At 32.1% G+C, this 27,491-nt stretch overlaps 3 protein-coding genes across 3 annotated transcripts; all 3 read right to left on the bottom strand.

Moving 5' to 3' along the window:
* Positions 1-905: 905 nt before the first annotated feature.
* On the bottom strand, positions 906-5,808 carry LOC132753921 (uncharacterized). The gene is made up of 5 exons (XM_060744474.1): positions 5,533-5,808; positions 4,646-4,861; positions 3,844-3,942; positions 3,520-3,598; positions 906-2,272 (listed from the first exon to the last, which is right to left on the bottom strand). Exons 1-5 carry the CDS (start codon positions 5,609-5,611, stop codon positions 913-915), a joined length of 1,833 nt encoding a protein of 610 aa, XP_060600457.1. The 5' UTR covers positions 5,612-5,808; the 3' UTR covers positions 906-912.
* A 1,285-nt stretch (positions 5,809-7,093) lies between these two features.
* On the bottom strand, positions 7,094-14,556 carry LOC132753920 (procathepsin L-like). Its single transcript, XM_060744473.1, has 8 exons — positions 14,390-14,556; positions 14,013-14,118; positions 13,527-13,691; positions 12,983-13,106; positions 12,108-12,208; positions 11,620-11,780; positions 9,126-9,233; positions 7,094-7,996 (listed from the first exon to the last, which is right to left on the bottom strand). Exons 1-8 carry the CDS (start codon positions 14,524-14,526, stop codon positions 7,897-7,899), a joined length of 1,002 nt encoding a protein of 333 aa, XP_060600456.1. The 5' UTR covers positions 14,527-14,556; the 3' UTR covers positions 7,094-7,896.
* Positions 14,557-15,961: 1,405 nt separating this feature from the next.
* LOC132753919 (uncharacterized) lies at positions 15,962-22,486 on the bottom strand. Its single transcript, XM_060744472.1, has 7 exons — positions 22,018-22,486; positions 21,584-21,698; positions 20,648-20,769; positions 20,176-20,259; positions 18,563-18,817; positions 17,499-17,580; positions 15,962-16,905 (listed from the first exon to the last, which is right to left on the bottom strand). The coding sequence occupies exons 1-7, from the start codon at positions 22,094-22,096 to the stop codon at positions 16,143-16,145; spliced, it is 1,500 nt and encodes a 499-aa protein (XP_060600455.1). The 5' UTR covers positions 22,097-22,486; the 3' UTR covers positions 15,962-16,142.
* Positions 22,487-27,491: the final 5,005 nt, after the last annotated feature.

The following is a 27,491-nucleotide window of genomic DNA, read 5'->3' as shown; positions in this document are numbered from 1 at the left end:
AATTTCACCTCAGATAAGCGTCAAAAGATAGGATAGCCCTGGGCTGCGTTTCATGGAGAGTCCTAAGTCTTAAATTTGTCTTAAGTTAAAAATTGTGACAATTTTGCGTTTCAAAGAAAGTCTTAAAAAAGGTCCTAACTTATGACTCCTAAAGTTATGACCAAAAACAGTCCTAAGTCTAGGAGTGTTTTAAAGGTATCTTAAGATTGTCCTAAGTCAAAACCACTCCAAAATCAAACAACTTTTTGTTGAATTTTGTTTTGAAAACTATCTAGAATGATAGATAATGGTCTTACTAAGAAAATAAATCCGAACACCAATATCTTAAATTCAGTCATTAACGCTGTACAGACGTTTAAAAGAGTTGTTTAAATGACGTCACAATGTAGCGCCAAATATCGCGTGCAAAACAAGACGCATCTATAAATTTTTATAATAATATTACTGCGCGCTGTACAATTGCAGTTGCGTAGCAAGCAAGGGGGTTCGTTACCATTTTTTACAATGAAATTAAATAAAACGGTTATATGGTATATATTTTCACTCAACATGATAAGAGGGCAATACATTACTTTTTTATACTTGCTATAATATAATCAATTACATAGTAAATCCAATCCGGGATTATGCTTTACTTTGTACACTGCTAAATATTACAGTAATTATGAATTCGTCACATGCATGGAAAGATTGAACGCTATATAAGTAGATATTTTATTGTCATATGGCATTTGATCATACGATTATGTACATTAAGAACGTATAATTTAACAAGAAACATAGCAGCAAACAAAAATATAAAACGGCAAGTGGTTGGATCCGTAAGTCAACTTAGGGTTTCTTTTTTCATCAACAATAAAATTTCTCGTCTGCATGCCAACGCTGTCATATGTGTGAATGAACAATAAAGAATTAAATTTTAGTGTCACCAGTTGAAACACCAGGAAGTGAGATCGTTGGCACATTGACTGTAAATGTCGATGTTGGTTTGAACGCTTCAGGTCTTGCGTATTGACTTTCTCTTTCTGCGGATATTGCATCGTCTTCATCATCTTCCATTGACATGACGTCAAAAGTAGAACATATGACGTTATCTTTCTTTCCAGCTCTTGACGCGGCCTTGAAATAGCTTTTGTTAACAGTTGCATAAATTGCATTTGCAGTGTTTGGCTTCGGTAATAGTTTAGGCTTAGGAAGAGTTTTGGGCTTATTTACTTTGAGTTTATCTACAATTTCATAAATACTTTCTGCTTTTGAGATTACAGAAACAGGACTCTCTGATCTTTCATTTCTAAAATTAAATGTTTGCTTCGGCTGTGGAGACTTTGATCTCACAATTAAAGAAGTAGGGTCATGATATTGTGTATCACGTGGTATTTCATAAGCTGTGTTATTTTTGAGCGACTGCTCGAAACTGTGGTTTGATTTCGATTTTTGATGTACTTTGATATCACTGACGTCACTTGCAGTGTCAGAGAATTTCTGTGTACAAGCAGGCGTGTCACTAGGTGACCTTGAATGAACGATTGCTCTCGTTACCCTTCGACTACTTGTTCGTCTGCTGTTTCTGGTACTTCCTGGCAAGCTCCTCATGCTATATCTGTATGCTTGTTCATGCGCACTTCTGGTGAATCCTACAGCGCTATTTTTAGGAATGTTTTCCGGAAGTGAATATATTCTACTATCGTTAATTCTCTGACTGCTTCCGACACCGAAACTGACTGTGTTATATTTTGAAGGTCGTCTGTACTGTTGCTGTATTTTCGTTTCTAGAGGGATTTCGAAAACTTTGTATTTATTACATACCTCCCTTACACTTTCTAAACTGCTTTGACTACCTCTTACCAAAGAGTTCTTGCTTTGCCTACGCAGAGATGCTCTGTGGTGATGTGAGTTGATACTGGCATCGGAATACATTTTACCAAGAACACTGATGTCAGGGGTACTTATTCCTTTCTTAAGTATTCCGCCTTGCATTCGTCTCATGCTACCATGTATAGCCGGCCTCGTTTTCATTAAATATCCGGTTGTGCGCGCAGACATTAACGTCATACCGGAATTAGAACTACGACTTGAGCAGACGGAGCCTTCTTTCTCATTTCCATAACCGTAATTAAAAGAATCGCCATAATTTATACTTTCTAAAGAGAGTGACCTATTTGCAATGGGGACCATGGTAACGCCGTTTTCTTCCATATTTTCGCGATGCTCCTTTAGTTCTATTCTGATCTGCCGTTTCTCAGCAAGCTGTCTGGATTTGTCGTCCTGTTGGCTGTAATTAAAATATAATAAAATGACGTCACCAAATCAAATAATCTACAACGGCATTTTATTCAATTTTACCCATGAAATATGGTGCTATATCAGTCAAATATATTTCATATTTTTTAAAAATGAATATGAAATATAAATATGAAAGTGGGCGGAGTCAAAACTCATATTCATTTAAAGGGACTTCTTTCGCAGTTTTGTTTGAAAAATCTGATAAATACAAAACAACTTTTTCTTGAATTTTGTTTTGAAAACTATCTAGCATGATAGAAAATGGTCTAACTAAGAAAATTAATCCAAACACCAATATCTTTAATTCAGTAATTAACGCTGTACAGACGTTAAAAGAGTTGTTTACATAACGTCACAATGTAGCGCCAAACAGCGCGTGCTTACGCATAAATTACTGCGCGCTGTACAATTGCAGTTGGTAGCAAGCAAAGGGATTCGTTACCATTTTCTTTGATAATGAAATTAAATAAAAATGCTATTTTTTCGTTTTTCGTGAAATATGGTATATATTTTCACTCAACATGATAAAATGCCACATATTTTCACTCGCCGTACCGGCTCGTGAAAATATGTGGCATTTTATCATGTTTCGTGAAAATATATACCATATTTCACGCAAACGAAAAAATATCCTCTTAATATTTCTCTCTATATTGTATTCCGATAATTATTCTAATAATGATTGTCTTGAATAATTAGTTCAAATATTATTTATCTAAGCTTGTTTAGCTTTATATTTTAACAATTCTCGTGTATGAGTCAAGTAACTAACCAATACTGGTGGCATTTGATGAAAACATAGTCGTTTCCACATAAGGGTTCGAACCCATTATTCTTGGTTGAGTCAGGCAGAATAACCACTAGGCCATCGCACTATGCCTTAAATACTTGAATCTATATGGTGAAGTCGTTTGTGTTTTACTTTTTCGATTATTCAATATAAAATATTAAATTTTCTTGCATTGACAATATCTATTTATTCTTTAATCCCTTTTATATATGCTCGTATATGACCTATCGACAGAGGACGAGAATACGCATAGGAGTTGGATAGTTTTAGATAATAGGATTGGCAAGAGGTGATCTGACCGATTTTGAAATCTGACCAAAATGCACCTATTTTGATAATGAAATATGAATATGTAAATAATCTGTATTTGAAAGATATATTATGGAACGCCATAACTGCCTTATAAAATAAACGATGTAGAAAGTATGATGATACCTATAACATACCGTCTTTTCACAACACATCCGACGATAAGACCAATACCAACAAGGACAACTCCAGATGCGACTATTACGTAAATCCAAACTGTAATACAAAAACGGATAGTGATATTTTCGGATGCTTCTATTTATGTTGCAATATATGAAAGCATAAACATTGATAAATGAAATTTCTGTTATTGAATGTCGTGACATAATTACAAAAAGATAAATTTTGAATGACAGCTAAGACATCGATTGCTAAAAATAAAAAATAGGTAACAGTATTATTTGATAAAATTAGATGAAATAATTTTACAGATGACGTGAAAGATGTAAAAGATCACTTACTGTTGTTGTCATTTATAGACGATGCACTAACTACTGCAACATCACGTTTTGTCGTTTTGACAGGAACTGACGTCACGGGTCTACCACTTGGCATCGGAGCTGGAAATATGAACAGTATGTTAAGATTAGAAATAATGTGTTCTCTTTCACTTTTTCACTTTATTTTTTTCTGATACAAGTGCATGAGGTTTTTAATGTTGACATAAAATCATATCCCAAAGTTGTTATTCGACATTATTATACGGGTAGATTCTTTATTGGGGTTTTACTTCGCACACAAGTCATAAGGCGACATAACTGGTGGATGAAGACCTCAGACCTCTGTACATTATTTCAGGCACAAATGTTCCGTAAATTAGCTGGCTAGCTTTCTCACATGTACGCACGGCTCCAACCTACAGCGGTGAGATGAAATTCGCTTGAGATCAACGACCTTAACCACTCGGCCGCAGACGTCCCTTAATTATTACTCGTACATGGGTAACATAACATTTAGATATGATTATACCCCTTTAAATATGAACAGACAAAATAATCGTTAAGACCGACGACTCTGTAAATCATTCGTGTTTTAAGTTGCCAAAAGTACACATTTCATTTTCGGATTTAGCTACCAGTGCATTTTTATGATCTAAATGATAGTTTGCAAAAGTATTAAAGTAAATTATTTGTGAGATCTATACATGTATATTAATTTTGAATAATAAAATAAATTACTCTTTTGATATATATATTTTTTAATTAAATGACATAATGAAATAAAAGTTTATGTAAGTATATGATATAGGATCCCTGTATATACCTCCTTCGTAACATAAGTAGAATTCTCCGCTGCAACCGCCGGAAACCCAAATTGCGTTGCCACGATATCCAAACGTTTTCTTAAACTCGCACTTTGCACGTGTAAAGTTCTTGTTGAGTTTGATTGCATGAACCTGATTAGCTCCGGACACTAAACATTCCCTGTAGAAATTAACGCTGCTGCAGACGATAACGCCGAAAGTGTCATCCTGACAAGCTAAATATCAAGGAAATACATTTCGATTATGAGTTCATTTCAAGTCATATAAATTCATTTTTTAAAGAAAATTTAACAGAAACACGTGTAACAATGTCAGATAAAATTGCACTATTTGAAACATAACGTGCATCGTCATAACAATTTTAATGACAAAAAATATACGCAAACAGTCATTCAACATTCAGTTAGAAACGTATACAGAAATAAATGTTTGATTCTAACAGAAATCTACTTGAATCAGCCTGGTTCTATTCCTAAATACAAATTGAAAATTTTGAGATTGACAAAGTCTGTCACAACTTGTATATTGCTATTTATGAACAATTTCTCACAATTATAACAAAAATGATATTATAACTTAAGATTTCCATGATTTCATTGTCTACCAATTTTCATTTGGAAAAGATAAAATACACTGTTCTACATAACTTAAAATCTAGCTTTCAAATTCTATATATGTAATGAATATTGAAGAAGTGTATTTTAAGTCCAGTTTCATCAAGTTAAATTCAAATATTTAATCTATGATTATAACCAATGGAGACTATTTTAATGTTAATTTGATCCTGATCCTTAAATCTTTGTGAACATGGGGCCAGTTCTTGATGGTGTTTAAAACATGTTTAAGTTTTATAAGATTTCTTTTAAATTTTGATTTAATTTCATACCTTGAATATCTTCCTCTGTAAAACATACACACGCACAAATAAATCCGAAAAATAGTCCGTAAAATAAAGTTCCCTTCATTTTTACATCTAATATATCCAGTTTAACATTTCTTACGAAATTTCAGAGGAAGAAAAATATTAATAGTAGTATCTTATTCACGAATCAAATCATTTTTCTCAATAAACATTTATTTTAATCTTTTTCTATGAACAGATATCGCAAATTTGTTACTGGCGCAAATATCAAGGCGTGCTGGAATTCTTTGCGCATGTGTATCTTTCCGCCAAAGGCTTTTTTTCATGTATTGTATTGTTTTATTGTCGGGAGGGTCATTGAAGTCATTAAGATAATATCGAACAAATGACCTCTGGTCAACAACAAATTATGCACTCGACTAAACAGATGATGGTATCTTTGTTTTTGATATTAACCGGTATTTTATGTAAGAAATTAAAATTCTGTCAACATGTAACAAATTCTTAACAGCTTACTTGAATCAAATCATTGTCATTTGATCAAAGGTTTAAGGTTTAATGATGTGTTTATCAAAGAAATTGTATTCCAAATATGGTATAATATTGCTTAATTTAAGTACGCTCTGTTAACAGATATTGGTCATTTTTGTTTTAAAATAATATTTCATTAACTTTTGTAATACATATTCAAGTGAATTAATTAATCTATAATAGAAAGTCTAAAATACAATGAATAAATGCTTTAAAAATATTATGTATCAAACAGAACAACAAACCGAAAGGGCGAGATACACGATCTGACATTACATAATTATCTTTATATTTCAGATTATTAAATGCTCTAGAACAAAATAGTATTATTCATCATATAAATGTTCATACTAAATCACTTAATACTTTATCATTTTTTTATTCAGGCGACATTTTAATTAACATCAAAAAGATACCTTTCTATTATTTTATCAATATTTGAAATACTTATGGAAAATGTGTCCATTGTAGACCAATCCACTTTTAGATATTAAGTTTTGATACATCTACTCATGTACGACACAACTTGTTCTCTTGCTTTACACAGGGTAGTGTAATAGAATATTATACATTTTCTTGAAAATTAATTGTTTTATTTTTTCTTGCGTTTTTTTTTGTCTTTGATTTGTATTCACTTTGTTTAAATCGACGTGTCTACATATTCGTTAAAGTGATAAACCATGTTTAAAGCTGCACGCCTCCAGATGAGCCAAAATATGTCAAGAAAATCAAAATGGAGAAAAATGCACTAAAATTTTATATATAAGAAATGTAAAAATATTGAAGATCCAAGTTATATTTTACATGTTATATGCGGATAAAGACTGATTTTGCAGTATTTTATCACCTTATTTCTACCTCGTTACTAAAGCAGTAAGGACTGTTTATGCATATATGGACCACATTTTGGTAATTTTCTTGGATTGTATGTGCCGATTGCAATATGTTAATTACTTTATTTGTTCACCTCACAATATTTTACTTTTTAAATACATTTCCAAAATTTATATAAAAATTAACATGAATCTGGAGGCGTGCTTCTTTAAGTCATTAATCAAGAAACGCTTTATTGTGTTTGTTTCTGTTGAATTACGTTTTCTTAAAGAGATATACATCACCAAACAATCTCAACTTGTTGTCTCAATCCCATTCATAATGATTGGTAACAGAACCCACCTTATTATGCAAATTTCAGATAGATATTCATTGTTTACAGATTAATGTCATCCGGGTACTGTTTACAATGATACTTGGACAAGTATCACGCATCAGTCATATCAAAATGGCCTGGAGGACATTTTTGAAAATATCTACCTGGTCAAAAGTGTATCAATGGATCGAAACATTACACATAAATGATATTATCTTATAGGAACGTGGGCTAAATCTTATTTTTCAGTTACTTGTCGTTTTTAGAATCATTCGTCATTCATTTAGTCGCTGTGCTTCATCATCATGCATAAGATCACTACCACGTGGCAAGGGGAGATTGAAATACGGGGAGAGTGAAATACGGCCGCCACATATTTTCCAACATTCAATATTTTACTTTTATCAAATTTTATCAGTTAACATTCATTTACGGAGATGTATAAAATGAAATTAAATTTTTTGCTAATAGGTTTACAAGTTATACGTAAGGTACTTTCTTTCATTTACTAATATTTCATCATTTTGCAATAAGATAACTTGTCACCTAATTGAATACACACACAGACAGGCATAGAAACAAAATGTATCAATTTTAGACAAAATATATAATTACAGATCAAGGATTACACATAAAAGTGTTCAAATAAATAGAGTCTCAGTTCAACTGTTCTCTTTTAGATATAGTTTTGAGTGTCATAAGAAAAACTACATCACAGGAAAGCTTGCTTTATTGGCGATTCCACACATGTTGTTCTTGTTTCTGGCTATCCGGATATATCCGTTCTCGCCCCATTGTGCTCCCCAACTATCACAATGAAAGAAAAAGAAAGAAATCGGTACATCTACGGACAGACAAAATAATTAAAACTATACTTTGCTCATTTTTTGTGTAAACTACTTTTATTGTAGAAATTCTTAACTGAATATGCCAGAATGAATTTTGTTTGGGAAGCTGTATTCCCTATTAGTGGTCAAGTTTATTCGTTCCTTCCTTGAAAAACCCCCAGCTTTTTAAATAACACTATGTATTCATACTGTTTTAATACCTATAGTGTTTGTTTAGAGTATCAAACGTAAAATGTGCCGCGTCATGACAAAACCAACATAATGGTTGTCACGACAAAACCAACATAGTGGGTTTGCGACCAGCATGGATCCAGACCAGCCTGCGCATCCGCGCAGTCTGATCAGGATCCATGCTGTTCGCTTACAAACCCTATTACAAGTAGAGAAACTTATAGCGAACAGCATGGATCCTGATCAGACTGCGCGGATGCGCAGGCTGGTCTGGATCCATGCTGTTTGCAAACCCACTATGTTGGTTTTGTCGTGACACGGCTCAAATGTCCTCGAAAGAAGTTTATTTAACATTTCAAAAAGACTGTAAAATTCTTCCCAGTATTTTCAAATATCAAATTTGAGCATCGTATTTTTAAAAAACAACAATTTTATAAATTGTAAATTGTGAATGTAGAGATGAATAAGGAGTATAGTTCATATGATTGCCTCTCAAAACAGGGATCAAGGGTCCGAGCCCTACTCGGGTCACTATCATGTTTCCTCGTATGACACCAATACTAGTTAGTTCCAAGAGGCAGACTCGAATGTGATTAAAATTAGTTGCAAGTACTTGTTTCGCACTCGAGCTTAAATAAATAGGATTAAACTAAACATGTCTCGTAGTTTAGGTCCCGACTACAGATGAACTCTTTATAACGTTTCGTCACACCAGTATCCGGAAAGTGCACTCGAAATTTTTGTTCAAATAAAGGCTTATCTTCATTTCAATAGAGAATATAGATTTCAAATAAGCGTTCATTGCCGGGAACCAACATCTTATCCATTAGGAAATGCAGTCAGGCAGTCTATGCTTTTCAGAAAATGAAACATTATGTTTATTTGAATGAGACTGATTGCATTGAAATAACATCTACCTGTTTTTGACAAGCCAGTAATCTTGTCCGTTTTCAGTACCATATCCGACTATTAATACAGCATGATTTAGTTTATTTGTACATGTTGGATCATCATATACTCCAGACCTGTTTTTTTTTCACCAAAATAATGAAATAATCAGTAAAAACCAGTCAATTATAGAGCCATATACGAGTATATATAAAATGAAAAAGAAACAAGATACGATTTTAAATTTTTTATACAGTAACCTCGTTTAGTACGTATAATTCTAATGTTTTTCCTAAAGTTCAGCTTTAGTTGGCAAACAGTATTCGTATAGATAAGTATTAGTGATTTCTTTTTTCAAATACTTTTATACTGTCAATTGATGATATGATTGTGGTTTGCGTTCAAGATTGTGTGACAGATTGAGGATAGACACACCGAAAAGTCTAAGGTGTCGAGTATTAAAAGACAATTCTTTTTGCACGGGACGACAAGTCGAAAACATGGAAGCAAAACGGTGTTTTATTGTGTTTAAGCAAATTTTTGCCCTTTTGTCTTCTCTCCGAAAATTCTTTTTTTAGTATAGATTATACCTTACATAGATAATCAATATATTAAATATATTATTTTAAAACGTTTCAATCTGTTTTATTTCACATAAGTTACGATGGCTTTTAAGTAAGTCAATAACTCAGGTTCCGGACTCTAAATTTTAATTGCTTCATATATTTAATGGAAGATAATCTACAGATTAAGGATAGCATGCTTTGGGATCTTAAATCTGCCGAATAAATACCGCCCTCACGATATATCACACATTTGCTGTCATGATTAGTTTTTTTGGCATCCGCGCCGAAGCGCGGCGCCCCTTTATGGAATGAAATCAGATTTTGTGAAAGGGCGACAGCAACTTCTCGAGCCTTTTAGTCGGTTATAATAAAAGCCGATCATTCCGATCGGTATGAAGGTGCTTGATTATTAATTAATTCCGTGGTACAATGAATAGCGAACTTGCAAACATTTTCAAATGAAATAATAACCTTTTCCGTCAATAAATCGCGCTCTTCGGTTTTTTTTATTTACACAGTGGATTATTATGGTATGTTATTGTTGTACATTTATCCCAATGATGAGTTGATGACCTAAATATTCCGAAAATCTATTTATAGAGGGATGTGCTCCTATCGGTAATTCCCGGGATTTACTAGTGACCGGCGAATAGTACCCGGTCTCTCCCGGTTTTGGAGTAGATGTTTGATATCGTTACAGAACAGAACAAATATTTTACAGATAAATAAGCTTTTTTTTCCAAAATGAATGTTTGTCAGTTAATTTGGTTAACACAGATCAACTCTCAAATTTATTGATTATTATTATACATAAACATACAATTCGAAAAAAAACCCAACAAGAACAACAACAATAGCATGTTTCATTTTATCTACAATAAATATGTACAATAATTGAGAAAAAAGGTACATTTTTATGGTATTAAAACGACACTATCAACTTTGAAACATTTTATTTAATTTGTTATTCGTGGTTAGTAAAGATGCCGAGGAATTATTCAAAGTTACAAATTAGATTTTATGAATTATTCAATTGATTGATAATTTAAAAAATGATAAAGAAAAATACAAATGTACATGGTTTAAGAATATAAGAATAAACAATATTATATATTGAAAGATTAACCATTACTTACTGACTTTTTCCAGTTAATTTTTGACTTATAATCGTCGGTCAATATGACAATTGAATTCTTAAAATTTATTTTACAATTTAAATTTTAAAAAAAGTAAGTAAACATAAAATAGCACATAAAACACAAAAAAGAAAACAAAACAATGTTCATAAAATCTGTATTTTTTTATCAAAATTAATAGATATTACAATTATTGTATAATAAACAATTATGCTCAACATGATCAACATGGTAATATAACCAGTGTCATATTTTTACTAAGTGTGAATAGATACCTTAAGAGGGGGTCTTCGCTAATAGCGATAACATAATAAGGGACAATTACACAAGTGTGGTGTTGATCATGCGTTACCAATGGATTATAAATGATTGTATACATGTATATCCGTTGCTCGCCCATATGGTCTCTTTCCAGTGGCGAGGGTAAACAAACGCAAACACACAAAATCCGTTGCTATTAATAACCACGGTCATAAAGAAATAACAAGTAATATTCTAATCTCTAGCATGCCAATCAAAGTTCATAATGAACAATGTCTTTCGTCCGCTCATTCATAATTGATATACAATTCTGGTAAAAACCATTGAAAAGTTTATAAGAATATCTTGTCATCATATGTCTTACTAGTTCATCTTCACTTGCTGCATTTCTTGCTTGGACGCCCTTTGATGCTTTGCATCAATGCTTTTCTTGTTTATATATTATAATACCATACTTCTTTCACTGAGTATGTATTTGTTCCATGTGGAATACATGTCAGTAGTTTGCACATCCACAAGAACAAATACATGTACATACTAGGTATTTTAACTTAATATACCTGTAGCTTTGAAAACTTTTTTGACTTGCATCTATTGCCACGGAGACCGGTCCCTCAAGAGCAACAGCAATCAGAAGGTCTCTCTCTGAACTCGGAAGAATGCTTCGGCATGAAGTCATATTTGCGATTACATATTTATTTTCAAAACTACATTTATCGACCTGTTGAAAGAAAAATCACATCGTTAATAAAGAATCCCATTAATGCAAAACAATAAAGTTCGGTAATTTAGAATTTTCGACACACATACTTGTGTTTATGTCTCAATTATCAATTAAAAGTAAAATACTTTCTATATCTATATCTCATGTCTGATTTCATTTTCAGCATTCCCCTCATAAAATTGATCAAATAAAACAAACAATAGAAGGAAAAGCACGAAAAGGAATGGAAAAAAAACACAACCGTAATGACAAAAATATGCTACAATGTGTTTAATATATTTTCTATTAAATCTACTTCTATTATATACTGATACTGAAACCTACACGTGGTAAATATGGGTACGATTTTTCTGCTACCAAACCTCCATTTTCCATGACATACTTGAAAGCATTGTTAAAAGTACCTCCATCACATCCTTTATTACCTTCAAATTGAATGATAGAATTGAAACTTTACAATTAAAGGAACTCGACTGATGAGAAAAAGCCCCAAAACATAGGATTTGAAGTTCTTACATAAACAAAATGGGGCACAAAAAACTGAAAGATATGAAAAGATAACTCATATATGAAATATATATACTCCGAATTAAATTGAAATTCTTACTTTTGTCATAAATGGGTTACATGTATTATTTACCATTAAATAATTATTCTGGTATAATGATCTGGAATTTTGCATACAAGTTATTGTCCAGACTTATTGCAAACGGTACACAAATCACGAAAAAAAAGTATTTCCAGTCCCGTCATGTAAAAAACCTAACGACTATATTTAGAAGCCATCTTTGTGTAATACTTAGTACATTTTCAATATGATCGAATCTCGTTAAAATCAGATCATCGATTTCGCTCGGTTACGCTAGCGAAGAATAGTGGAGAGACAGTTAGGATAAGATTTTAATGTAATTGAATATGATTATTCTAGAATTTCATAAAACTAATATTTGGACTGAAATGACGTTTTGTGTAAAACATTCTTTGTGTGCAATGAGAATATGTAAGGAAGGCACTAGTGAGACACCTCCAGAATTTAAGGATCTCTGTTGAAGTTCTCATGGAACAAGCTTTCAGAAAACAATAACATCAACCATGATAACAGTTTGACATTCGTCACACGAATAAATGTCCACCGAAAACATTATTGAAATGCCGCAGTTTCGATTAAGGAATGGGTAGTGATTTTAGTACAGACATACCTTGATTATAGGAGCAGTCAATTATGTTCTTGTCAGAGATTGAAACAAGCTGTCTAATTGTCTTGTATTGTTGTCCTTCTAATGCTCCAGTTGCAGAGAACGCATAACAAGATCGGCACATACCCTAGAATCATTTCATCCCAGCGTACATTTATATTCATAACAATCAATGTTTAGAATGAATTATATCACATTAGTTGTGAACATTATCAAATAGTAGTACATTGTCGGTAATAATTGTTTATTAAAATGTAACAATTATGAAACTTGAAAACACATGTAAACGATGACAAGCAAAATCAAACCGTGCCTGCAAAACTTTCAGTATTGCCCTTTTGGGTTTCTTCAGGAATTCCGTTTTTCTCTATTTGGATGAAACCTTAATCAAACACATTGTAGGACTTTAAATGACACTCAAACTTTGACGTTTTATGATTATAAAGACCCAGAGCTCACATCCGTGTACCATTACAGGTGCGACCATATTGAAATAAAACATTATATCTTTCAGGGAATTTTCTAGGATACAAGACTTCAGACAAACCTGGTCCTTTATATTGGTGACATAACCATGTGTTCTCCAATCAACTGTTTTATTTAGTTTGTCTAAAGTGATATCCTTCGGTGGTGCATACACACTACAAACGTTCCGATCTAGTTCGATAGACTCGTTAAATCCATTTACAAGAGATGAAAATTCTTCAGGAGCCTTGGGAATTAGAAAAGAATAGCACATTGAAACAATTAAAATAATAAGTTTAGGGATTTTGTTTCTCCTTATTTTGAAGAATGAATGTGTTTTTAATCTTTCATTGAACAACTTGTATAGATAAATATTTTGTTATCTACGACACATATCAGTTTGCAACATTGTTCGCCTTCAGGGCTTGTATTCAGAAGAATTACAAAAATATGATATTACACATTATAATCAAAATGAAATAACTGAATATAGTGCATCTAAATTTAACCATCTCGCATAATTACATTAGGAAATTTACTTACAGAATGATGATTTAGATTTTCTTACCATGTCACTAAATTGATTAGGACCAAGAGTGTATGTGTGCAACCCATGTGAATATTCCAGATTGTGAGCTTGAATATAATGTATGGTTCTTTCCCACATAACACGCCTAGTAATAAAACCTACTAATTATTAGATATATTAAACTATTTAACATTTATCAATTAAGAATTAAAGGGCTTTCATGTTGTTACAATGATAGTTAAAAGAACATTAGATTTGTACTACTGATAATAGGTCTAAGCAAATTAACCATAATGAGTAAGAATGGTACTTGTTTATCTTTAGGATCGAAAAAGATATTGCTTAAGCGAATTACCATTTACAAATCTATGTCATTTTATTCATCAATTTCACTCAGTTTCTAAATGGAGTTTCACCTTTGAATGTTGTCCACTGCATCATATTGTCTACCATATCTAACTTTATATACACTCCATCCCTTATCAAGTTCAGCATCGAAAAACAATCCCACGCTTTGCGCAATTAAACACGAAAATAAGAAGAACTGAGTCATCTGTTAAAAATATATGACACATAGGTTCATCAAAATTGCCATGAGAATAATCCAAGTTCGGGAATGAAATGGATATTGGAGTGTAGGCGGAAATATCACAGCATTGTGTTTCAATAGTTGACATTTTATGAACGGTTATCTTGTCACTTATTTTTTCAACTATGCCTACGAATTTGAATACATATGACCAATGTAAGAGTTGCTCTTTTAAAGATCACTCATTTATAGACTGCATGATACAAGTCTGCGATTTTTTTTTATTGCCCCTAAGATATCTCAAAATTAAATGCACAAGCATGTTAATTATAGATTCTATATGATTTCACTATATATTGCTATTACAGAATGGCGCATCTTCTAAATATGAACGAGTATACGTCATGTAACTTTAATAAGTGAAATGTCGTATTTAAACCATTTATCAATTTAATTTTTGATATATTGGTCCATGTCTGAAAAATAAAACGTATAAGCCGGTGCTACAGGGCATCTTTTCATAATCTCTCATTAAGAATAGACTTGTGATAAAAATAAGTCTGAGATTTTCAATTATTTGTTTTCTTTTTCAATGCTTTAGTGGGTTTCCCCCGTTCCAGAATAAAATGTATGTTGATCAACCTCTACATTTTTATCACCAATTAAACCAATATATTTTAATTGCCAAAGTCACTATGTTCGTTATGTTAAAACAATAAAGAAATGTGGATAATCGGTAAAACAAGTTATTACTCACCATTTTTTGCCTTTTATATCTATGAATTGTATCTAAATATAGTTAACAGACTATTCGAACAAGGTCAACACAAAGAGATCTAAATGTACAATATTCACTTCAGCTTATCTCCTGCAATAAGGCAAAATTTAAACAATTAACAATGGTTTGAACTCCTGTTATGATCATATCGAGTTATTTTTCCTTATAAATATTTGAATTGATAATATATTTAAAAGAACATTTAACGATACCGTGTATTATGCCCACATTTGATATTTAAAAAAAAACACTGATAATTACTATACAGCCTCTTTTTATATGTAAACATATCTTGAGTAAAAAATTTGCTCTACACATCATAGGTAAACACAGCATTAATATATAGTGTCAATAAAAACTGGCATTTTTTAAAGAAGGGACAACATTTTCTTGACCAATAATAGGGAATACAGCTTCCCAAAAATAGTTTGTGCATTCTCTTATATAAATATCAGTCAGAATTTCCTAGATAGCAATAAATTTGAATTTTGAGTCAAAAGTAGATTACCCTACTTTTGTCAATGGGAGCCTAAATTAACCGTAATCTGGGACAACATAAACAGGAAGTAGCCCCTGAGAACGCTTGTTGGTGCCAAACAAAGTGCCTGCAATTCAATTCGTCACTTCGTGTTGCACCTTTCTTGATTTGATATAAGAAAAGAAAAATATAAACGAATGCTATAATGTTCACTCGTATATTTTCAACTCCAAGTACAAATAATAAAAAACACAAGCAAATTAAAATGTTAAAAAGTACCTAAAAAAAAAGGAACGTATTGTAACATTAAATGATTTTAAACTTCTTCACAATGACATTTACTCCTTTCACACAATAGCGTTAAAGTCACATTTTATATCAAGTTTATATTTCAGTGTGAAGTACTTTTGCCCTATCTGTTTTCTCAATATTATTATTGTCAAGATTTGATTTTGCTGTTGTTTTGTCTGTGTCAGATAAATTGTCAATTTGGCAATCTAGAACTTTTTCTAATTTGATACAGATTTCTTTTTTACTTGACACACTGTTGTCGTGTTTGCTGTGTTCCGATTTACTGTTGTTGTCGTTTTCATCAATATTTTTAGACTCACTGAGAGTTATATCCTGTTCATTGCACGATTTAGTGTCACCTTCTTCAAGAGGTTTCTCTCTTTGAAAATTTAAACAATGGTATGTTGATGCGTCTGGTATTGCTCCTGTTGGTGTATGAACTAAATGATCATATATGTTCTCTGTTAGTGGTGTATAAACAACTTCGACATCATTTTCAGTGACCAGGTTGTGTGGCATCAGGATAAAGTAATCATTTCTGTTCAAAGAATTACTGTTTTGCGAAGTTGTAGCTTTATGTTTCATGGTATCTTTATCAGATTTGCTTTTTACAATGTTTTTATCATTCGTTGATTTATATGTTTGCTTATACAATTCTTTTTCACATGTTTCGTGTTCTATCTTTAAAGAGGCTGACGCTTTCAGTTTTGCAGCTGGAATGAAATCGTAGACATCCGATTCATGTTCTGACGTTACAAGGGCCGAAGTTGACCATTTTTTTGGTCGGAAATACCTCCTGTTGGATTTGGTTTTTGACTTGGAATTAGATACCTCTTCAGTATTTGAATCATTGCAACTGAAAAGAAAAAGTAATATTTCAATTTGATTCTTTGTATATACACCTGTATTATGCTAAATGTATGCATTGTTAAATAGATGTTTTTGCATGGACTCGTAATTTTGTAGGCTCTTAGTACGTCAATATTCGTCTTATCTGGAAAAATGTGTCTTTTAAAGCCGGTCAAGCTTCTTGAGTATTTAATACATATATATGTATATTTTTTATACATACTGTTCCCGATATTCATTATTTTAGATAATCCTCTATCTTTATGTTTGTTATTGCTGTGTTTATATAACTATGCTTATTTGGAGTGAATAATACTTGTTATGACACGACATTATGAAAATTCTCTAGATTTCTTTAAAACTGATACTCGAACAGACTTTACTTATGTGCAACTGTTATTGTATTTGTAAAATTGTATGCGTAAAACATATTTCATTGTAAGAACTACAGTCTACGTAAGTAGAAAATTATTTCATTGTCTTTTTTTCATATATTCAGCATAATGCTACTTTTAGGGTAAGATTTCGAAAATGTTTATATCTAATGAATATTGTCATACTCATAACAAGATAAAAGTCTTTGATAATCACGTGACTTACCATTGTATTGTTAAATAAGCAATGGCAGAGATAAGAATCACCACTACTACTCCACCACCGACTATTCCAAATATCAACCAAACTGAAATGAAAAATATATAATTTCATACGAAAGGCACAGAGAGAAGGAAAATCAAACAGTCTTGGATCAGTGATCAGAATTTAACTACGCAAATCAAGCTGTTTGCATGTTTGGTATTATCAAATATTAAATGCATCATTAAAACATGTACTTTTACTTAAAGGAATAACAGGGAAATAAATGTCAACCGTTTTAATGGTACTTGATTATGAAAAAGATGAACAAATAAAAGGACTTTTTTCCGATGTGCTTGAAAATTACTTAGCAGTAAAGGAAAGAGGAAAATAATTCAAAAGTGTGTATAAGGCGTTATTGTTTTCACCCGGCATCAGACTTTAATATATTATACTTTTTATAGACACAATCGAATGCCTGTTGTTTTTTTATTTGGTATTAATAACAATCATAATGAATTCATTAATTCTTATTCGTTTCTTTTCTTCAAATATTCTTTCATTAGATAATAAATTATTGTTTATGAATTCACTACTAGCATTTAAATTTGAAAAAAAGAAATGACTGGTGGCATGGCCATTCATGCATAAATGGCGAGTGTACAGGTATAAAGCAAAAACAGGCAAAATTACAGTACATTTTTCAATCTTATAGTCTACTTTGTATGAAAAAGGAATAAATCACATGACTGACAAAAAATGTCTACATATATATTCTTCAAACCTTATCGATACTGTTCAATAGATAAAAAAGACTCGAATAGTCGAACACTCATTTATGTTTTTGGTGTATCTTTTTTTATTTATTTTTTGTTCTAAAAACATTCGTATTCATCATTTACTGTTCAATCACTATGGCTATAGACTACCAGAAAATATTTTTTAAAAAATAACTAGCATTTTCAGCTAAACATGCAAGTGGAATGTCAGTTTTATGTAGTTTAGAATATTTCGACAAAATAGTTTAAAGATAAGTGTAAATGGTATGAAAACTATGATTATTCTTGACACATTTGCAAGGTTCTTACATTTCATTCGAGGATCTGGTCCATAATAAACGAATTCCGGATGACTCATAGCAGGTGTGGGTATCTCTGCTTGAAACATGTCGCTCTCAAAATATTCCTCATTTGGAATATATTCATCAGTTTCTAATGAACCTGTTTCTCGATTGGAATCCCCTTCTTCTTCAAAGTCTTGCTCTGTAACATTGGCATTGTCTGTCGTATCTATATATCTGGGGCTGGAATATACCGAGTTATAGCCTGGCGATGTTGTTGTTTCTAAAACAGTGACAAAAGTGTTTTGAGTAAAAAAGTGTATTCAACAGTTTTTGAAATTTCTAACTTGACAATTATCGTTACTGACATTTTTTTTTCTCCAGAATATGTGTCATTAAATATACCAATACAAAGACTTTTATCTGGTCACTGAATAATATGATTTTCTTTGAAACTGCATTGATATTGTGAATTTACTATTTTTTAGAAGTAGATTGCTTGGGTTGTTTAAACAATCTATCTTTTTCGATGTAACTTTTTTTGGAATATATCACAAAATATACATCATTTCTAAATTTGACTCTTATCTGATCATTTAACAATATGAAATTCTTCAAAACAGCATTGTTATTGTGTATTTAAAATATTTTACAGGCTGATTACTTTGTTATTTTAAACAGTCTTTCTATTTTTTTATTTGTTTAATGTGTCTCACATACATGTAATATATCTCAATTCTAAGATTGATTCTTATCTGATCACAAAGTAATATGATGTTCTTTAAACGGCATTGTTATTTTGTACTTTTTTTTAGCCAGTCGATTCCCTGGTTATTTTTTTCGATGTCTACTTTTTCCCAATTTATCTTACAATAGACATTAATACTAACAATGACTATTATCTGATCACTAAATAATATGGTATTCTTCGAAACAGCATTGTTACTGCGCATTTAACTTTTTTTCGCATGTCTATTACTTGTTTCTTGTTACTATTTATATCTCACAACAGAACAAAACATCTATTTGTATCACTTTCATTTCCAGACACAAAGACATCTTATCTCATATAAAAGACCACAGCCTTTCCGGATGAGCTAGATTTTGTTATTTTTGTCAAGGAGATGTCATCAAAAATAATACAAAAAAGTGCGAAATCTTTGTCATTACTCATAGGTACTTGTAGTGTCGTTAACCTTATATTGTTGCCATCTATTTTCCAACAATATTAATCAAGTCATGATATGCACGTGTTTATTTATCATCATAATTCGGCAACTTTCCAAAAATATGTGCGAAAATATACCGTTTGATATGCTAACTATATGACTTTGCTATTCTGACAACAACAACAACAATAACAATAACAACAACAACAACAACAACAACAACAACAAAAGAACAACAGCAAGAGCAACAAAAAACAACTGCACCATCAGCATCATCGTCATCATCATAATCACCATGACCACCACGACCACCACGATCACCACCATCATTATCATCATCGCCATCATCATCATCATCACCACCACCACCACCACCACCACCACCATCATTATCATTATCATCATCACCATCATCACCAACAACAAAAACAAGAATAAATACTGTATTTTGTATAAACTACTTTTAAATTACCGTTATCTTCATAAAATTCTTCCGGGCCGGGAGAGTACGCTCCCAATCCGTTACCTTTATCTTCCGTACTTTCATGAGAATGATCTGAAATGGTAGTAAGATAAATGAATCTTTGGTATACAAAACATTATTGGTTGGCTAATATATATACATGTACAATTTTTTGAAATATTGTTAAAAACTTGGTTTCAACTTACTTATATAAAGTAATTAAAAAAGCAATATGAGAGAAACGTATTCAATTTATGGAATGGGAACATTTTTTTTTCAATACTGTGTTTGTAACTGGAAAAACAAAAGCAATCATTTGTTATTTGCGCTTACGAACAGAAATATTATTTGCAGAAGAAGATTTAAAACAAATTTTATAATCATATTGAAATTAAAATATATATTAATACCTTTTTTGCTTTGTATATTGTAAATATAAATCACAATAAAGACAAATATAAGACATTAATAATGTTCATACCTATTTCTAGGCATAGAAAGAATGTTCCATAACACCAACCAACCGTCCACATAGACCGACCTGAAGAGGATAACCCGAAGTTTTCCGGCGTTCCATACCTGCGACAGTAACGGTTTCTATATCTGTAAAAATACAACGCACACCTTTAATGGTACTTTATGCCTTAGGAACAAATAATTGCTTTCTTCTTTAAAAATGGCGAAAATGAGTTTTTAGTATTTTTATATCTATTTAAGAGCATGTAAATTGAGTATTAAAAAAAATAGCACTGAATGTGAAATTACTTGACATAGAGTTAGCAAGATGTTAACAAAGTGGGTATTTTGACTCCCATACAAAATACTGCGTCAATATAACTTTACTTATTACCAAAACGCAACGGAAGCAAAAGGTAAGACAGGTACTTAGCCCGTGAGTATAACAGGACAATATATATACAATATAATTAAATGCATTGGGCATAAATGACCTTCAATGTAATTTTTACTGTGATACATATTAAACACTCGGTACCTTTTATGTATTTTAGATTTTTCAGTATAACAAAAACGTTATTTTTGATGATAAGTCAGTGTAAAAACCCGGTTAAGTAATAAAAATAATTTTACTTATGATCAGATAATAGTTTGTAAACATGTTATTTGTGATTTTATGTACAAGACATTTTTTACTTTTTATTCTCAGAAAACCAACCCCTGACGTGTATAATGTCAACGTTTTGCCAAAACATTGATATGTTTAATGTCTACTGCAATTAACTGTGCTTCAGTTAAATCATCTTGTTTTTTCACTTTTTTAGATTTTAAGTTCCATGCGTTACATATGAACTAAAATACTAATAATTAAATTGTTAAAAACAGATCGACACAAATAGAACGGTCAGAATCAAGAATTGGCGAAGTATAATTAAATTGTATTAGGGGAAACAGAAATTACCTTGTATCAAGCTGGGCAGTTAATATTCTGCTAACAACAGGTGTTTTTGGTGTACATATATCCCACTCATTGTCTTCGTCACCACACATGATAACTTCGAAGTTCTTACAGGGTGCTTTATGAAATAAGTTAGAAAATATTTTAACTCATAAATTTTTGTTTTAACTATTTTTTGATATGGCATATAATTTTAAAAGTGACATTTGAAAGTTTTTTTTCATTGCATTCATATTTTACTAAATACGCCGCACATTCATTTATGAAAAGTTATTGTAGCAACAAGTTTCGTAAGGAAAGTTAGTTGCGCGTTCATTATAAAATCTTTCGAATTTATTAAAACCTCGCAAGAAAAATTCTTCGTTAGTCCATTAAAGTAAAAATTTGTAAAAAAAAAATCTTTTCTCTTTCTTTTTAATTAATTGCTTATAACCTACCTTCGTAAGTGTGATATTCCTTTATTCCAAGCAGAAGACAAAGCATTGTAAAAATCGTTGAGCGTAAAAATAAATCCATTTTTCTGACAAATCATATAACATCAATAAAACCCGACTTTCTCAAAAGAAAATAATTTAACTATTTACATCTGTTCTTCACATTGACAATGTCCTTAATTATGCAAAACGGGGGGAAACTGTTATTATCAAATCCTTAACAATAATTAATTTGAACACATTTGTTATAGAAACAAGTTACTACCGGCGTTCAAGTACTTGACAATTGTCTCGTAAGTGCAACGTCGCGAAATAAACAATATAATGACGCCCGCATGTATCCTGTTTTTTTTCTATTGTTGCAGCTCCGTTGAGTGTCACCTCTACAGACATGTTTCACCACAAACTGAACAATCTCAGTACGGAATATTCAGACACATTGTCGTCTGCTCTTAAGTAAAAAGCTGCTACCAATCGTAGATTGCATTCCATTACATTTAATCAGCATACTGTTAAGTGTCACAGTAGCTAGTAAGATCAGTTCAAAAAGGAGAACTTTGTATCACGTTCACGGGACCGTTTTTTGTGGCATCCAAACCTCTAGTCTTTGTTGTGGTGGCTTCCCAACCTCAAAGCTTTGTTGTTGTGGCATCGAAACTTAAAGTCTTTGTTGTGGGAGCATCTTAGGTTCAAGTGTTTGTTGTTGCATTGTAGCTTCAAGTTTTTTTTTCGTGGTGGCATTGAAGCTTTAAGTCTTTGTTGTGGTGACATCGCACCTTCAAGTATCTGTCGTGGTGGCATCGCAAGTTCAAGTCTTTTTGTTGCATTGCAACTTCAAGACGTTGTTGTAGTACCTCAGCTCAAGTCTTTTTTGTGACATGACAGTTTCACACCTTTGTTTTTTGCATCGCAACTTCATTTCTTTTTTGTCGTGGCACCGCAGCTTCAAGTATTTGTTGTTCTGAATTACAACTTTAAGTCTTTGTTGTGACATCGCACTTCAAGTCTGTGTTGAAGCATCATTCCTCAAGCCTTTTTGGTGGTGGCACCGCAGCTTCAAGAATTTGTTGTGGTGGCATCACAACTTCAAGAACTTGTTCTGGACTGCAGCTTCAAATCTTTGTTGCGGCATCGCCATTTCAAGCCTTTTCTGTGGTGGTAACGCAGCTTTTAGATTTTTTTGTTAATTGCAGCTACAAGTCTTTGTGTTGGCATTGCAGCTTAAAATCTTTGCTTTTGGATTGCAATTTCAAATCTTTGTTGAGCCACCAATATTTGTGATTGCATTGTAGTTCCAAATGTTTATTGTTGCATCGCAACTTCAAATCTTTTTTGTGGCATCAAACAAACTTCAAATGTTTGTTGCGGCCTTTCAACTTCAACAGTAAAAACTTCAAGACTTTGTTGCGCATTACAGTTTCAAATTTTTTTTACTGTGGCGTCGCTGGTTCATGTCTTTCTTGTAAGATGCCTTTCTTGGACGATTAAAAACATTGTGTTTAAACATAAAAAAAACTGAATTATTCCTTGAGTGCATGCATAACATATTTCAACTGTTTGGAAATATTGTAGGGTAATTATTTTGAAAATGATTGCCTGTTAAGACTTAATAAGATTTAAATAGAAAGTTTATTTTGTTAGAATTTAAACATGGTGAAAGTTGTTTAATATATTCGTCGTTCAACTGATAATTCTTAATCTTGAAAATTTAAAACACTACATCGTGAATATGTTAATTGTGTATGTGTGGTAGGAAGAAAAATGAATATTTCTTGTCTAATAACATTTTCTATACTTTGGCAAATATACATATATAAAGTTCGTTCTTTAGTAAATGTATGTTCTTGCTATTATGCTTATTTAACAGCAGAACGAAAAAGTATTCTTCAATCCAAACATACATAATCGTTTTGTAGCTTAAAAGTAGTTTAAACCATACAGTATATATTATCTTGTTAAACAAAGTTGTATGCTATTATAAAATCAAGATTTTCAACTATGTCTATACGTTTATAACGGATTGCTTTAATCGTCGCAAGGTTCAGTTTTATCTAAGCTATTATTCAATCATCTTTCAAATAAATATCATTCTTAGACCTCACAACTGAAACTGTTTCTTGGGTCACAATATCCTTTTTCATCTGATATGAAACAATAGTTTCGGCACTAAATGACTTTAGTGTTACGTGGTGTAATTAGATTTTCTGTATCATAAATACGGAAGATGGTTGTTCAATGATAAGATGACTTGAAACAAGCACACTTATGGTGTTAAAGGCGACACAGGAAGACAAATGAAGTGGGCCACTTGACAAACAAACTTGAGGTCATGTTAGTTAATGTCATACGATATGAAAAAGGACAAAAAATCAGGTTGTAAGTACAGTACAATGATTTTTTCATTTATCCTTAAGCTGAAGGCAATTATCGTTTCAGTTATATGTCCTGCCTCGTTTTAAACATAATTGTTTTAGGAAAGTGAAGAAAAATATTTTCCAAATTAAATGAGTTTAAACTTTATATTTTAAGCTTGCTCTTGAGTAAAACTTGTAGCTTTATTTTTTAACAACTTTCGAATCCGCCTCTTTAAAGCTAAGAGGTAGTATAGTCATATAAGGAAACACGGTTGTGACCTCCGTTAGGCTCAAACCTATAATCCCTTGACAGAGAGGACAACATTATAGCCACTTGTTCATCGCCGTCCTTGGGTCGCTGACTTAACCAGTGAAAAATATTTTATATTTCTGAACAGGTGAAAAACATCAGACGTATATAGTTAGACAATCTGTAAATATTTAATATTTAACCATTCACCTGTTGAAACCAGATGTGAATTACCTTTTGAGATTGTCCAATATTTTTTATATCGATGAACTGTGTGTGATTATTGGCCTAATGATACAGTATCGTGATACAAATTGAAAACAATCTTCTGTTGTCTGATTAACTGTAGTTTCGGGGACTTGCAATTGCTAATTTTTTTCTATAATATTGTATCAACTGAAGAAGCTGAATAAAGCGAAACATGTTTTGATACTTAAATTTGTGTTGGTTTTTGATCCAATTGTCCTATATTATATTGTGACATATTCGAAGGCAGGTGCATTATGTATAGATACTCATATTGATATGTTAAGTTTGTTCTTGTCAAGATATAGTCACTACGGTCGTATACCATTATCAACAAATATGAAACTGAAGTATGGTATAGTTGATATCAACTTACAAAGAAAGATTTTTTTATCTGATACGACCCGACTACGATGTCATGATAATATCGTTACTCATTTTAAGCAGCGATACCCAATCCTGTTAGTCTTTGCCACAATCTTGTAGGGTCAAATCAGCCAGCACCTTCGTTATTTTGACCGGGGAATATACTGTTGGTTTTTATATCGAAATACATAACACATTGTATGAACTTTTTCAATTCAAAGCAGAGAAAGTCCATTAAACAAATTAAGCAGATAAATGGTTATGATAATTATGTTTTCAAGTAGCAAAACCTTATATCCTGTTTACAGTTATTATATTTACATTATGATCTCTTCTGAACACGAGCATACCACGTCTTGACAATTGTTTTAAGAAGATGTTTCCGTTAAGTGATCAATAGATTTCACGTAGTCGTGTCAAACAGTGTAATTGAATACTTATTATAAAGTTGGAACAGCCAATGAAGATATTTACTATTGTGTCCTGGCTATGTAAGACTGCACGTGTATGTTGTCCTGGGCTCTTGCATGTTCCGTTTGTAGATGAGTTCAGTTTAGCTTCAGGTAAAATGTTTATTAGTTCCTCGAGCAATAAAGAATATGATACAGCTATTCAACTAGCTTGGAAACATCAGTGTTCTACTCAGTTACCCGCTTACTTGTAACTTAAATAATGCACGGGAGTGGGGAGTGGACTTTTTCCATCAGTAAAGCTGAAAAGCATTGAAAGTGTTAGTAAATCCACCAAAAGCTTATCAGTCTGTATATAAATGGAACATTGCTTTTATAGCCCTTCATTTTATTTTTTAAACATTTTGCAATGTCCACATGTTAATGTTAAATTGTTTTCTGTGAATCCATGTCCAAGTGGTTTGGGTAGTAAATATCAAACCATTTGCTTCCCCCACCACCGTGGATTCGAAACACGCCAGTATCTTTGGATTCTTTCATGTGAGGAAGATATCCAGCAAGCTTACCGAAGACGTGTGGTTCTATTCATAGGCCCGCTCGTGTCTGATAATAATGCACTGTGGTGCAACTTAGGTCTTCGCTATACAATCTAACATATCAGAATTTCGGTGATGATATGCAAAAATTTTATATGTTCATTTAATATTCTCGTTAACGATAAATAAACTTAAACACAAACACAGCATCGAAAAGCTAAACAATTTATTTTGATAATGGAAAAAGGTCATTTTAGCAACAACAGGTAACATTAAAAATATAAAATGAAATATTGCTGAGTTACTGAAAGACAATATAATAACATCACCAACCTGTTTCTGACATAAACATAAACACACATTTTAAAATCATATTTATTTTACCCGTATTTTGTATTTCATTTTTAACTTTACATATAATTTTCACATTAAAGGGAGAATACAGCTATTTTTGATACTACTCACATTTCTAGACTATATTTTAAAGTGAATTGGTCTATAATGGAAGGTCTTAAATACTATAAACTATGTATCAGACATAACAACAAGCCACGCAGATGTTACATGTATTCATATAGCAGATAATAAATGAGCCGCGTCACGACAAAACCAACATAGTGCGTTTGCGACCAGCATGGATCCAGACCAGCCTGCGCATCCGCGCAGTCTGATCAGGATCCATGCTGTTCGCTATTAGTTTCTGTACTTGTAATAGGGTTGGTAAGCGAACAGCATGGATCCTGATCAGACTGCGCGCAGTCTGATCAGGATCCATGCTGTTCGCTATTAGTTTCTGTACTTGTAAAAGGGTTGGTAAGCGAACAGCATAGATCCTGATCAGACTGCGCGGATGCGCAGGCTGGTCTGGATCCATGCTGCTCGCAAACCAATTATGTTGGTTTTGTCGTGACGCGGCTCAAATTGTTCTTGAACAGAATATTATTATTCATCATTCATACTTAATCACCTTGAACCTAATCAACACTTGTTTTCAGGCACTATTTTATCAATACAGTTCTACTGTTTTTATTTATATTTGAAAAACTAATTGAAAATGTACCCACTGCAGTTTAATCCACATTTAAATAAAGAAAATAAGAATCCCTAAAGAAAGCCCAACACGGCAAAATTGAAAATGTTACAGGCTCAGTTTGATTGAGCCTGTTCATGGACGGTACTGTCAAGTGCAAACTACTGTCCATGCCCCCTAGCACCGGCTTAAGCAGAATTCAACATTTAACATGAACTGGTACAATTTTGAATTTTGAAACATCCGCAGATGTGTTCATGTAAGTCATTGATAATGATGCTAAAA

The sequence above is a fragment of the Ruditapes philippinarum genome, unplaced genomic scaffold (genome assembly GCF_026571515.1).
Source record: "Ruditapes philippinarum isolate M1 unplaced genomic scaffold, ASM2657151v2 ctg4873_1_1_1_1, whole genome shotgun sequence".
NCBI classification, from domain to species: Eukaryota; Metazoa; Mollusca; class Bivalvia; order Venerida; family Veneridae; genus Ruditapes; species Ruditapes philippinarum.
The sequence above is the reverse complement of the archived record's forward strand: the minus strand, read 5'-3'. Positions and strand labels throughout refer to the sequence as shown.

Bases quoted from the DNA above. Each gene is read 5' to 3' on its own strand.
- LOC132753921 (XM_060744474.1), bottom strand. From the start codon at position 5,611: ATGAAGGGAACTTTATTTTACGGACTATTTTTCGGATTTATTTGTGCG. The intron at 4,862-5,532 runs GTATGAAATTAA...CTTGATATTTAG, and splicing joins TACAGAGGAAGATATTCAAG to CTTGTCAGGATGACACTTTC. The intron at 3,599-3,843 runs GTAAGTGATCTT...TTTGTATTACAG, and splicing joins GTCTATAAATGACAACAACA to TTTGGATTTACGTAATAGTC.
- LOC132753920 (XM_060744473.1), bottom strand. From the start codon at position 14,526: ATGACTCAGTTCTTCTTATTTTCGTGTTTAATTGCGCAAAGCGTGGGA. The intron at 13,692-14,012 runs GTAAGAAAATCT...CTAATTCCCAAG, and splicing joins CTAATCAATTTAGTGACATG to GCTCCTGAAGAATTTTCATC. The intron at 12,209-12,982 runs GTATGTCTGTAC...TTCAATTTGAAG, and splicing joins TGACTGCTCCTATAATCAAG to GTAATAAAGGATGTGATGGA.
- LOC132753919 (XM_060744472.1), bottom strand. From the start codon at position 22,096: ATGGATTTATTTTTACGCTCAACGATTTTTACAATGCTTTGTCTTCTG. The intron at 20,770-21,583 runs GTAATTTCTGTT...GTATTTTTACAG, and splicing joins ACTGCCCAGCTTGATACAAG to ATATAGAAACCGTTACTGTC. The intron at 17,581-18,562 runs GTAAGAACCTTG...TTTTCATTTCAG, and splicing joins ACCAGATCCTCGAATGAAAT to TTTGGTTGATATTTGGAATA.